Source organism: Tamandua tetradactyla, chromosome 13 (assembly GCF_023851605.1).
Source record: "Tamandua tetradactyla isolate mTamTet1 chromosome 13, mTamTet1.pri, whole genome shotgun sequence".
Taxonomy (NCBI): Eukaryota; Metazoa; Chordata; class Mammalia; order Pilosa; family Myrmecophagidae; genus Tamandua; species Tamandua tetradactyla.
In genome coordinates, this window is record NC_135339.1 from 75,765,768 (window position 1) to 75,778,407 (window position 12,640).

The following is a 12,640-nucleotide window of genomic DNA, read 5'->3' on the forward strand; positions in this document are numbered from 1 at the left end:
AAAGTTAACATGAAAGCCATAGTGAGTATCCTTTTTATTTTACTCAATTGTAATTATTTGAATCTAATCGTCAAAAGGTATAATTCATCACAAGCCATTCACCATATACTCCAAGTAGGGTTTTCTATATGTTAAATAGGACCTTTATTATATATACTATACATATATGTTTTTAAAGAAAGCATTGCTTTGATTACTATTCAGCAGCTTTACTATTAGTATCTTAATAACCTAAGACTCCTTCCCAGCTCCTTTCCTGTACATTAACATGATGAATAAAACATGAACATATTTAGAAATTAGACTATATTCATACTTTTCTATATAATTTCATAAGAGAAATGGGTAAGGTATAGTGGCAAAATGGGTAAGTTACTTAACTTTTGAGAATCTTGTCTATAAAATGTCAATACTACCTACTTTATACCATTGTGAGAATCAAATAAGTAAACAAAGTAAAAGTACCAACATAGTAGGTGTTTAATTTATGAAAAATAACTGAGGTGTGTAGGGACATATATGAAAATGAAATGCATTTAAACTGTTTTCAGATTTACAACTTTAATTACAATTATGTCACTGACTGCAAGTCTCATCTCTCTTTTGGTTTACTACTTGCCTAGGTTGTTTCACCAAACGGAAACGTTTCACTGAACTGAAATACAGGACTTTTTATGCCATTTGAGACCACTGTCTGTAATCTTACCTGTTTCAGAGACTGGTGGAGAATCCAAACATTCAAAAACATGCCAACGAGGTGTTTGACCTAGCAATGAGGCAAAAGGCATCTGGCAGTTTGGACAGTATCCATCATAAACTGGACGTATCTTTGGGGACACTTGTTTGTTTTTGTGAGTTCTACAGTGCTTTGTTGGAGTAGTCTCCTTGACTTGGGACTGTTGACTACAATCTCCACAACCTGAATTTTTATCAGACTCCGTAAGAGTCTGACTACCTGTTTCTGCAAGGCACATTTCAGAGTCCTTTGCCTTCTGTTTAGCTCTCACAGTTCTCTTTTTATTTCTGCTTCGTTTTGACTGGTATTTTCCATCTGTCGCTTTTTCAACAGATTCTGGAATATTTTCAGAGCAATTATTTACCAAACTGGGTTTGGGTTTTCTTAAAGATTTGTATTCCCAGATGTCTTCCTCCAAATCAGAGTCTTCTAACATGGCAAAATAACTGTATCATTAAAGAAGCACCAATCTTAAGAAAAGCGAGAGTCCATTTCCTATTTCCAAAAATTTAGGTGGAATTATTTTTCAAAGAAAAAACTAAACGTAACAACACCCCCCCTTCCCCCACTAACTCACCGGAACCTAAAGCTCAGGTGAAGAATGTAAAAAAACAATAAACCTTATACTGGAAACTACTTTCACCCATTACATTTATACCACTATTTAAAAACCTACCACAGGGGTAGAGTCTGCAAAGTTTTCCATTGTATTCCTTTACCAGGACTAGATTCATAAAAATAAGAAGCAATATTACTTTGAAAATTAACACTAACGGGAAGTACAGGTTCAGCAGTTTAATCTAGAAGGAACCTTGTGAAATTGTTATGCAGCTACAGTCAGTTCTCCTTCAACAGGACAATTGCCCAAATTATTTCAAATCCAACCACAAGCCTTGGGCAACTGGCTCTGAAAGTGTTCCAAATGGTTATCCCAGCTCACCAGTAACACTAGTCCCACAAAGAAGGGTAAAAAAGCAAAGAGATGTCTGAGCAGCAAAACACTTAAGTGTTCTTATCCATGACTCGTGGATATTCAACAACTTCAGTATCCTGGGTCAGCCGAGGGCTTTCCTCCAGCAGCAACGACCAAACTCTGTACAGTGAACAAAATTCAAGTATGTCAAGTCATGCTTGCGCTGAGGGCACATTCCTAATACCAACCAAAGGAGGGCTGCCCTAAGGTGGCCAGTCCTCTCTCCGTCAGCCTTAACCTAATGCCTCCCACCGTTCTATATTCTCTTTGGATTGTGGAAACTGCAAAGGCCAGTAAGTGGGCAAAGACCACATACCGGGCAGGGAACGAGCGAGCTGCTAGGCTAGTACACTCTAAAAAAAAAGCCTTCACAGCTTTTTTTTTTCTCCTGGAGTTTCAGAACAGCCGCAGGCTGAGATGCCCGCGGACGCCCACCCGACAACTGCGCGATTCCAGCTGCGTCCGCCCCCCTCAGCGCCCCCCTCCCCTGGCTCGGCTGACAATCTATTCGCGCCCGCACTTTCAGCACTCTCACGGTGACAAAATATGCTATTAAGTATAAGCTAAAGCCACTGGTCAGTCACTCCCAACTTCAAAAGCCTTTCCCTTGGAACGTCTCCTCACCTCTTTGCCTTTCGCGTCTTGGCGGGAACAGTTTCCTCTACCAGTGCTGTGTCGAATCGGCTGAACCTAGTCTAAAAGCGGGACTTTAAAAAGAACGGGAAAAAATCTCTACCCTCAAGTCCTACGGATTTGTTTTCTTTTAAATTTGTTCTAAAAACGCTAATTCCCAAAGTGGAAGGGAAGGGGCATGTTTTCCTTAGAGCTTCTGGAACAGCCCCGGGGTTCTTTTCCATGTTGAATCTGGCACTCCGAATGTCCAGGTTCGGATGTGGCGAGAGGAACTGGAAGGGGCGGGGTGGTTTGCTATAGTAGTTTAATTACGTGCCCGGGAATTGCAACTATTTGACTTTGGCCTTTGGGTGCATGCTTAAAAAAAAAAGAAAAAGTGTGATTAGCTTGGAAGAGGGCTGTGGCCAGTGAGGTGAATGTGTTATTTTGAAACCAAAGGACCGTAAACGCTTCCTCAACCCAAATAAGACCATCCTGCGGGTCCGGCGTCCGCCTTTGGAAAGACCGGAGAGAACATGGCGGCTCCCAGAGCTCCAAGCTGCACCCTCTCCGGCCTGCTCCCAGTTCAGACCTCCCTAGAGTACGCCTTGCTCGATGCCGTCACCCAGCAGGAGAAGGACAGCCTGGTCTACCAGTATCTGCAGAAAGTGGACGGCTGGGAGCAGGACTTGTCAGTGCCCGAGTTTCCGGAAGGTGAGGGGCTGGCTTCGGGTGGGAACCTCTCGGGGGACCTCCCCTTCCTCAAGGACGACACGCTTCCCGAAGCCGTGGGCGAGGCGGGTGCTGCTGCCTGATCCCTGCCTCAGGTACTAAGCAAGTCCCAGAGCGGGGGCAGACGCTGGGTTCTGGATGGCATCTCTGTATCGAGTCCAGCCCAGGGCCTGATGTCCATTAAATAGACATTCCTTGGATGTTTAATGGCCCGTTTTGGCCTGATTGAAATGTCCAGTTCCTCAGCATCGTGGACATCATCATTTTCTACATCATCCTAGCTAACATTCATTAATCACGTTCTGTATGCCACACACCGTTCTAAACACTTAAAGGATATTATCTTATTTAATCCTTTATTTGGCCCAAATGAGGTACCCTTACTGCTATTTTACAGTTGAGGAAACTGAGGCACAAACAGGTTAAGTAACGTGCCCAGGACCTTACAGATAAATGCTGGAGTTGGATTATACAGATCCAACATTTGCCGGTTTCTTAACCCTGCCGCACTTCAGAGTTATGAGACTTTTTAAAAATCAGAATAATTTTTTTCTGTCTCCAGGGTTTGAATCCCGGCCCCGCGAGCGTTTGGAACATGAGGGAACAGATATTCCCATCAGTGCTGTTTGTGAAGCACATCTTGCTATGTTAAATGAAACCGCACTTTACCTTCTTTGGTTGAACTGGTGTTGTTTTGCCTGGTGGTGTTAGTATGTCTCTTGGCATGACATTGGAACCACATGTATAGTTAATAGGTTGGATGTGTCAGGGTTCAGTTATCTCATGAGAGGTATATAGGAACCTTGCCTTTGACATTAGAGTTTTGTGTGTGTTTCCAAGCTTATTGCACCTGCTTGAGAAATGCTTTTTTTTTCATTGTTCATCCTATACAGGATTTAAAATACAGTGGCATTTAGCAAAGAATTGAGTGCATGGGTACTTCTCCCATCAAAGAAACTTTAAGGTTATATATAAATATGAAACTTTGTGAAAATTTAATTATATCGTACACTGTTACCTGTTATAAGTGAGCAACCCATCAGATAGGACTTGGGAAAGTTTTTATTTTTCCAGTTTTGTTTGTATTTTCAATTATTTATTTCTGAGACATTTGACCTCTGTGATGTATAGTATTTACTATACATCATAGACATAATGATGCCTTGTATTTCACATATTCAAATTTTCTGCTGGAAGTAACAAATATTTTCTTAGTTTATCAATAAACCATAATCAAGAAATCATAAACTTATAGCTTTATCTCAGCACTGTGTCTTATTAATTTTTTGAAGAAGCACATGTTTATGAGAGGCAGTATGGTATAATGGAAAAGGCTTCAGACAGACCTGGGATTAAATCCCGATTCTTCTACCTGTTACATAATTTTGAGCAAATTACTTGATTTCCTAATGTGTAAGAATTATAATTTCTTTTCTAATTTGTAAGAAAAGTTAGATTGGAGGTTAATATATGCAAAATTCTTAGCTCACAATGGAGCTCAGTAAAGTTAGTAGTTTTTTTATTGTATTTATTGCAGTTACTGTTATTATAAATTATGATGATGACAATGAAGCCTGGTAAGTACCTAACACAATAAATATGTAATAATTCCTTCCCTACCCCCAATCTTAGTCACTCTTGACTATATACAGAAAAGTCATAGAAGACAAATTCATAAATATTTTGCAATTAGAATGTGAAATGCATATTAAGTAGTTTGAACATCTATATAATTACTGGATCTTGTATACAAATTAACACTTGATTAAAATAAATGATTAAGTTCACTTTATCATGAAACCATACTAGATTGGACTATTTGCCAAAAATACTAATTTGATTTGCAGACTTTTTTTCTAAAAATTTGTTGTAATTGAGTTACTCCAGTTACTGTTATTAGTCATGTAGTCATTAGCCATTACCATTCAATTGGTCTACTTAATACTGATTTTTGCTTGCTGTAAAATATTTCCAAAACCCTAAGATATAAATAATTTTACTAGCTGCAATTATACTTATAATCAATAAGCTTATTTTTTTTTCTTAAATTGGCTAAATAGGGACGCTGTTCTTATAATGTTACTTAAAGTATTTACAATTTTTTTATGTGTATTCAGCAGTCATATTCATTTGTTAAATCCTATCTTCTCTATTATATAGTTCCTTCCCTTTTTTTGTGCAAAAATAACATATATATAAAACAATAAATTTCAAAGTACGTTGTAACAATTAGTTGTAGAACAAATTTCAGAGTTTGGTATGGGTTACAATTCCACAGTTTTAAGTTTTTACTTTTATTTGCTTTTTCTAGAGACTAAAAGAAATATCAGTATACTGATTCAGCAATCATAATCATTTGTTAAACCTTACCTTCTCTGTATAACTCTACCATCACCTTTGATCTTTCTCTCACTCTTTAGGGGTATTTGGGCTATGGCCATTCTAACTTTTCATGTAGGAAGGGGCTGCTGATAATATGGGATAGAAGGATGAAACTAGTTGATGTTCTGGAAAGACCAGCCCCTCTGCATTTCAGGATTTTCTGGTTCAAGGACCCATCTGGACGTTGTAGGAGAGTTAAAATTGTAAATTATCGTCAAATAATTTGTAAATTTTGATTTAAAAAAGTACAGAATAATGAGATTCTATTTTTCTTTTCTTTGGATAGAGAAAGTTAATTATCTTTATCAGTATTAATGTTGCTCTCATGAAATCTATGATAATAGTGTATTTGCTTAACTTTGTATTTAAAACATTTTACTTTTTTTTTTTACATGGGCAGGCACCGGGAAATGAACCCGAGTCTCTGGCATGGCATGCAAGAATTCTGCCACTGAGCCACTGAAAAAATTCTTTTTTTTGGGTAAAAAAAGAATTCTGCCTTTTTTTACCCAAAAAGGGTAAAAAAAATGTGCTGATTTGACCCTTTTTCACACAGACTATTACACTATTTCTGTAAGAATTCTGGTGGTTTCAATAGCTTTTCTTGCTGTATTTTTAGCCTCCCTCATAATAACAACTTTATTCCCTCCTTTTCTTCTTTCTTCCCTCTTTGGACCTTTAATCTCTACAGACTTGCCCTCTTGATCTTTTCCTTCATATCATGAACATCTGTTTTGTCACAGTCAAAAAGATATTTCTTTTATTTTTACTGTTTTTTTGATAGAAGAGAATGGTTCTTAATAAATAAAATAATAAATTCAATTGCCACAGCCTTTATATAGTACTGTTATCTCTTAAGGTTTTTTACTACTTGCACTAGCCTTGGGAAAAGCAGTGGTTCATATTTATTTATTTATTTAAATGTTTTTATTGACAAATTTTCACACGCATACAGCCCATACATATTATACAATCAGTGGCTCACAATATCATCACATAGTTGTGTATTCATCACCATAATCGTTTTTAGGACATTTGCATCACTCCAGAAAAAGAAATAAAAAGAAAAGACTCATATATCCCATACCCCTTACCCCTCCCTCTCATTGACCACTAGTATTTCAATCTACCCAATTTATTTCACCCCTTATCCCCCCATTGTTATTTTTAAATCAATATTTGTTTATTCATCTGTCCATACCATGGGTTAAAGGAACATCAGAGACAAGCTTTTCACAATCATACAGTTGCATTGTAAAAGCTGTGTCATTATACGGTTGTCTTCAAGAACCAAGGCTACTGGAACACAGCTCAACAGTTTTGGGTACTTCCCTCCAGCCACTCCAATACACCATAAACTAAAAAGGGATATCTATACAATGCATAAGAATAACTTCCAGGATAACCTCTCAACTCAGCCACTGAAAGATTGATTTTGTCTCATTTCTCTCTTCTCCTTTTTGGTCAAGAAGCTTTCTCATTCCCAGAATGCTGGGTCCCAGCTCATCCTGGGAGTTCTGTCCCACATTGCCCGGGAAATTTACACCCCTGGGAGTCATGTCCCACATAAGGGGGAGAGCAGTGAGTTTGTTGGCTTAGATCGAGAGGCCACATCTGAGCAACAGAAGAGGCTCTCTGGGGGTGACTCTTAGGCATGATTTTAAGTAGGCTCAGCCTCTCCTTTGCAGGAATAAGCATCACAGGGCCTAACCCCAAGATTGAGGGCTCAACCTATTGATTTGGTTGTCCCCACTGGTTGCGAAAATATCAGCATTTCTCCAAATGTTGGGAAGTTGAATACTTCCTCTTTTCTCTCCAGTCCCCCAAGGGGACTTTGCAAATACTTTTTTATTCACTGCCCAAATTACTCTGGGATATATCGGGGCATCACACTAACCTGGACCAGCCAACAATATCTCACGCCCTATTCAAGATTCCATGTACTTAAGGTGTTCAGCTAAACTGACCATACAAGTTAAATTAGATAATGCACTACTTAAAACATAAATTTTTCACCAACTGACCATCTCTCCCTTTGGTCTTACACAGAAGTTGAAGTTTTAAAATATGGGCTGTATCTACCCTAGTCCCTATCTAGATCAGCTTCATTCATATCACCATGAATGAGTCACATTGTAATGCAAAGTTTTGGATAAATTATCTTTTTCTTTGTCTTTTCCTTTAACCATTGTAACTTATTTTGCATGAATTTCAGGATTAGAATGGCTGAACACAGAAGGGCCTATTTCTGTCTACAAGGATCTGTGTGGAAAAGTCCTCGTACTTGATTTCTTCACCTACTGCTGCATAAATTGTATTCACCTATTGCCTGATCTCCATGCATTAGAACACACATACTCTGATAAAGGTATTTTACGTTTAATTGTTTTCTAATGTATTATCTTGGCATAGGCACTGGAAGAGTAGTTCATTCATTTCCTCACGGGAGATTGAACATTTGGCAAGACTTGTGATTCTAAAAGTAATTTCTAATCTATGGATTAAGGACTCCATGTGCCTTTTCATGAAGGATTAAGTTTAGTATTAATGGTTTGCCTACCTAAAGAACTTGTAGTATATGTTTTCCTCTGAGGATAAGGGCATAATTTACTTTTTTTCATGATCAAGTACGTTAAAAGGTCTTTTTGTATGTTTAAACTTACCTAAACTTCTTATTAGGAAATGTAATTAGCCTTCTGTTAATTTCAAATGACATGAGCTACAATGGAATCCAAAATATTAAGGGATACTTTTTCTTTGTCCTTGTTTCATTAAAAAATTATTTGTAAAGGTTAGTGTTTCTAAAGCACACTAGGAAATTCCCTTTTATGGTGTTATAAATTTTGAAGATGTTAAAAGGTTATACTTAATATTTGCTCTGAAGGTTTGAAAAAAATCAATTTTTTTTTTCTTATTTACCTCTTTATAAAAAGAGAGAATGGGGGAAAATGACACCATTGAAGGTTTCGTTTAATTAGGTTTAAATTAATTGAGGCTCTACTCTTGGGGTGGATAAAAAGGAGAGAGGGGTCATATGTACAAAAATGAAGGGTATCTTGAAACTTAATTTAAAAAAGGAATGATAAAATATCTAGTACAAATGAAACTCCAGATGTTCTTAAAGTGTATCTTGAAATTGCCAATAAAGAAGATTTATCAAGAACTCACATGTTCCCAGTAGCTAATCATATTTTCAAAAATTCATCCATATGGATTTAAGGAATATTATAGGTTTTTCTTTATCTCCTAGGCTTTAGATGTGTGTGGTCTTGTTCAAGAACAGCATATTAAACATATATTATGTTCAGGGTACTCTGTTAACTGTTATGGTAATATGTAGCAAAGTAGAATAAAAAACACAGTGGAATGTGGGGAAAGGAGTAACTAACATTGCCTGGAAGCATTGGAAAAGTTTTCTCAGAGAAGGAGACAATGGAGCTGGAACTGAAAAAATAAGCATACATACACTGAAAAATAAAAATTGGGCAGGAGGGACACTCCTAGCTGAGGCGCTGTAGTGTAAATAAGCATGAAAGCATAGAAGAGTGTGTTTTGGGGGAGTGGTAAGTAGTTTAGCATAGCAAGATTGTAGGGGTTTATGGTAAAAGTAAAGGCAGAAGGTAGATTAGGTTAGGTTATAGTGAAACTATGCCTTTAAACAAGTCAGTATATAATTACACTCTGTGTTGGGGTTTCCCAAGACCACCCTCAGGCTTGATGATTCAGTAGGAGGACTCAGGACACAGCATGTAGTCTTAGTCATAGCTATGATTGATTATAGTGAAAGGATACGAAACAAAATCATCAAAGGGAAAAAGCACATGGAAGGAATGGGAAGACATCTGGGAAGACCACGCACAAACTTGCAGAGTCTTCTCCCAGTAGAGTTACCCAGAGGTGCTTAATTCCCCAGCAGTGAGTTGTGACAACACCTGTGAAATGTTGCCAGTCAGGGAAGTTCACTAGATACTAATTGCCCCGGTTGAGCATACAGCCTCTGCCTGACAGTTACCAAACTTCCTGAGTCCCAAAAGGAAATCACGTTTTCAGTATAAACCATAATTTACATAGGTTAGGCACAGTGAGTCAGTCTTACCAGTTTTGTGAATGGTTTCCTCCCAAAAGTCGTGCTCCTGGCTATCGCCCTTGTAATCAGGCCTTTCGAAGGGTAGCAGTCAGGCCTCCTATGTTAACCCTTCGCTGTACAAACCTTATATATATATTTTTTTTCCCCAGAAGTTTGTCTATTTTTCTGTGTTCTTAAATGGTTCAAGTACCATGAAAACATTGGCCAATTTATGGTAAACTTTTGGTAAACACAGTGTTTACTGTGGACACAGACCAATGTCAGACTTTGATTTGTTGTAAAATTTGCTTCTGATCTCTAATTCAGTACAGTGTTCAGTGATTTTATCCTTCCATTTCACGTTTCCATTGCTAAGAGTATCAAAACAAAAATCCTATCTCTCCACCATCTTTTCCTCTTCTTTCTCCACCTCCCTCAGGGTGTTCTAACCAGAATGGCCTACCTTCCTCTCAAGAATATTATTCCTTTTGCTATAGCATCTTAACCCTTAGTGTTCCCTCTGCCTGGAATACCCTTCTTATCCTTTCTTTATCTAGTAAAGTTACCTCACCTTTTAGGTCTCAGAACACCTCAGTTTAAAATTTTTTAGCATCTTCCAAAATGCCTCAAATACTCTCAGTCCTTGCATTTAGCTAGGTTATTTTGGGGCCTTGATTAAACCACACTTTCAACTACAGTATATACAGTTGTAATATCTATACTTCTTTAAAAAATAGAGAACCTTTGAAGTTTTTAATTTTTTTTTTTAATGTTTATGGTGGGAGTTGCATTTCATTCTTTTTCCATGTGACTATCACATAATTGCAGCATCATTTGTTGAATTTTTTTCTGGGGGGTGGGGGGTGGGGGGTGGGGAGTGCACGGGCTGGGAATCAAACCGTGTCTCCCACATGGCAGGCAAGAATTCTACCACTGAACTATCCCTGCACCCCCCAAAATGATTTATTATAAAAAGTTATTTTATCGTATTTTAGAAGAAATTCTTTTTGATATAGTCTCTCTCTCTACCTCTCTTTCTTCTCTTCCCTTCTTTCTCCTTTCTCTCACATTCTTTCCTGCCATCCACAATTTATTTTGAATAGAATAGTTTTGATCCTAGTGTTGACAAGATTCATAAAGTCATGTATATTTAATATCCTACTTCTCACTGCTTACATGTATTTGTCAGGCTTCTTCAAAGAAACAAAACCAACAGGATATATGTAAATATTAAGAGATGTATAATAGAAATTGACTCACACAGCTGTGAGTCTTGGCAAGTCTGAATTCCAGAGGGCAGACCACAAATTGGGATCTCAATGAAGGTGATGTTGAATTCCCCAGAAGAAGCCTCAGGTTGGGAACTCTGATGAAGAGTTCAGTGAATTTCCCAGGAGAAGCTGTCTGTCTGAAGTAGAGATAGAAATTCTTCCTTCTGACTGTTGAAATCCTCAGATCTCCCATTAAGGCCTTCAACTGATTGGGTGTGGAGACTTCTCTTATTGTTTTATTGTGAAGACCATATCGTTTGTTGATTATAGATGTAATTAGCCATAAATGCAATCAACTGACTAATGATTTAAATCCCTTCATGAAATACCCTTACAGTAATAATCAGGCCAGTGTTTGCTTGACCAAAGACTGGACACCATAAGCTAACCAAGTTGTTTCATGAAAGTAACCATCACAGTATGATTAACAGAAAAAGCAAAGTATTTAAAGAAAAGCTGTATACTTTAAGGTTCTTTATACTGAAAGAAAAGGGGTAGTAGATATTTGGTAATTATCTATGACTGTAGATCAATATACGTATCCTATTTAGACAATATGATAGTGTTTATGTATTACACAAATGCATAAGTGTCTTCAGTATTTATGTCCTATCCATTCACTCACTGTGCTAGTGAATGAAATGTACTTGGTTCCTTTTTATAATTTGTGGGAATTACAGTATAATGGGGAAAGACATGCTCTGATAGGCACACAAGTACTGTTGTAATCTGTAAGTACCAAGAAGGAAAATTATGGAGTGGTATAAAGAGGGTTTACTCCAATCTGGAGAAATTAAATGATGCTTTTTAAAGTAAGTAAAAATTGGACTTGGGATCTTAGAGACAAGTATGGCTTTCTAGTAAAAGTATGAGAAGCTCTTACCCCAATCTAGGCAGAGGGAACACTATGTGTCCAAATGTTAAAGCAAGAAGAATGATGTTCTTGAGGAACTGAAGAAAGGCCAGGGTGGCTAGAATACCCTGAGGAAGGAGAATGGTAGGGAGAAGATACTGGTGAGATAGGATTTGGTTATTATACAGAGAAGCATTTTCTTCCTAAAATACTTCAATAATTTTCTATCTGATCAATATACTCCAAAATTTCCTTAAAGAAGTGATGACTGAGGTGAGATATGAAGGACAAGAAGGCATTAACTAAGTGAAGAGAGTGCAGAAAGTGATTATAGGCTGAGAAAACAGAATCTGCAAAACAGGAAGCATGAAAAATAAAAGGGACTGAAGAAGTAAGTAACTAAGCCTAGAGAACAAAGGGGAGCATGGGACAGAATGAGAATGAACATATAGAAGGGGGTCAGCCTTGCAAAATCATAGTAAAGATCAATGGGAAGTAAAGTAGAGAATGAACTACAAGTATCAAAGATACTTTAAACTAAATTCATGACCTCTGCCTCAAAACATGTCCTTTCTCCGAATTTCCTAAGAGCGAACTACACCACCTCTATCCAGTTATACAAGTCAGAAAACCACCTAGGATATCTCTGTAATATCCTATCAGCCCTCCCTCAGACTCATATCTAAACCTTTTGACATGTCCTTGTCATATTTTGGTGCTTCTTTCCAGGGTTTCGTTGCTTCAGCTCTAGCTTCTTTGTGGCTTTCTTTCTAAACTTTTCTCAGTGTTTCTCTCTGAAATTCTCTCAAATTTTATCTAAGTTCTGTGTCTCATAATTTCTGTCTTTTGACTTCTTATAAAGGACTTCAGTAAGGGAATTAAGACCCACTTTGATGGTTAGGTTCTGGTATCAAGTTGACCAAGTGATTATGCCCAGTTGTCTGGTCAGGCAAACACTGGCCTGATTGTTACTGCAAGGATATTTCATGGCTGGTTGATAAACCAGAAGTCTGGT

General features: G+C 37.6%; 2 protein-coding genes across 3 annotated transcripts in view; one reads left to right on the forward strand and one right to left on the reverse strand.

Moving 5' to 3' along the window:
• Positions 1–3,044, reverse strand: part of DCLRE1A (DNA cross-link repair 1A) — a 29,919-nt gene extending 26,875 nt beyond the window's left edge. Inside the window, exons 1-3 of one of the 2 annotated variants that reach the window (XM_077126087.1) lie at positions 2,334–3,040; positions 1,770–1,829; positions 707–1,181 (exon numbers count right to left, since the gene is read on the reverse strand). In XM_077126087.1, the coding sequence (XP_076982202.1) occupies positions 707–1,172 (466 nt within the window). In that variant the 5' untranslated portion in view covers positions 1,173–1,181; positions 1,770–1,829; positions 2,334–3,040. Of the gene's footprint in view, positions 1–706; positions 1,830–2,333 lie in introns of both variants that reach the window. The other variant, XM_077126088.1, reaches the window with a different exon arrangement.
• The window catches only part of NHLRC2 (NHL repeat containing 2), a 73,937-nt gene continuing 63,791 nt past the window's right edge, over positions 2,495–12,640 (forward strand). The window contains exons 1-2 of the mRNA XM_077126089.1: positions 2,495–3,035; positions 7,651–7,803. Coding sequence (XP_076982204.1) covers positions 2,858–3,035; positions 7,651–7,803 — 331 coding nt within the window. The 5' untranslated portion in view covers positions 2,495–2,857. The remainder of the gene's footprint in view (positions 3,036–7,650; positions 7,804–12,640) is intronic.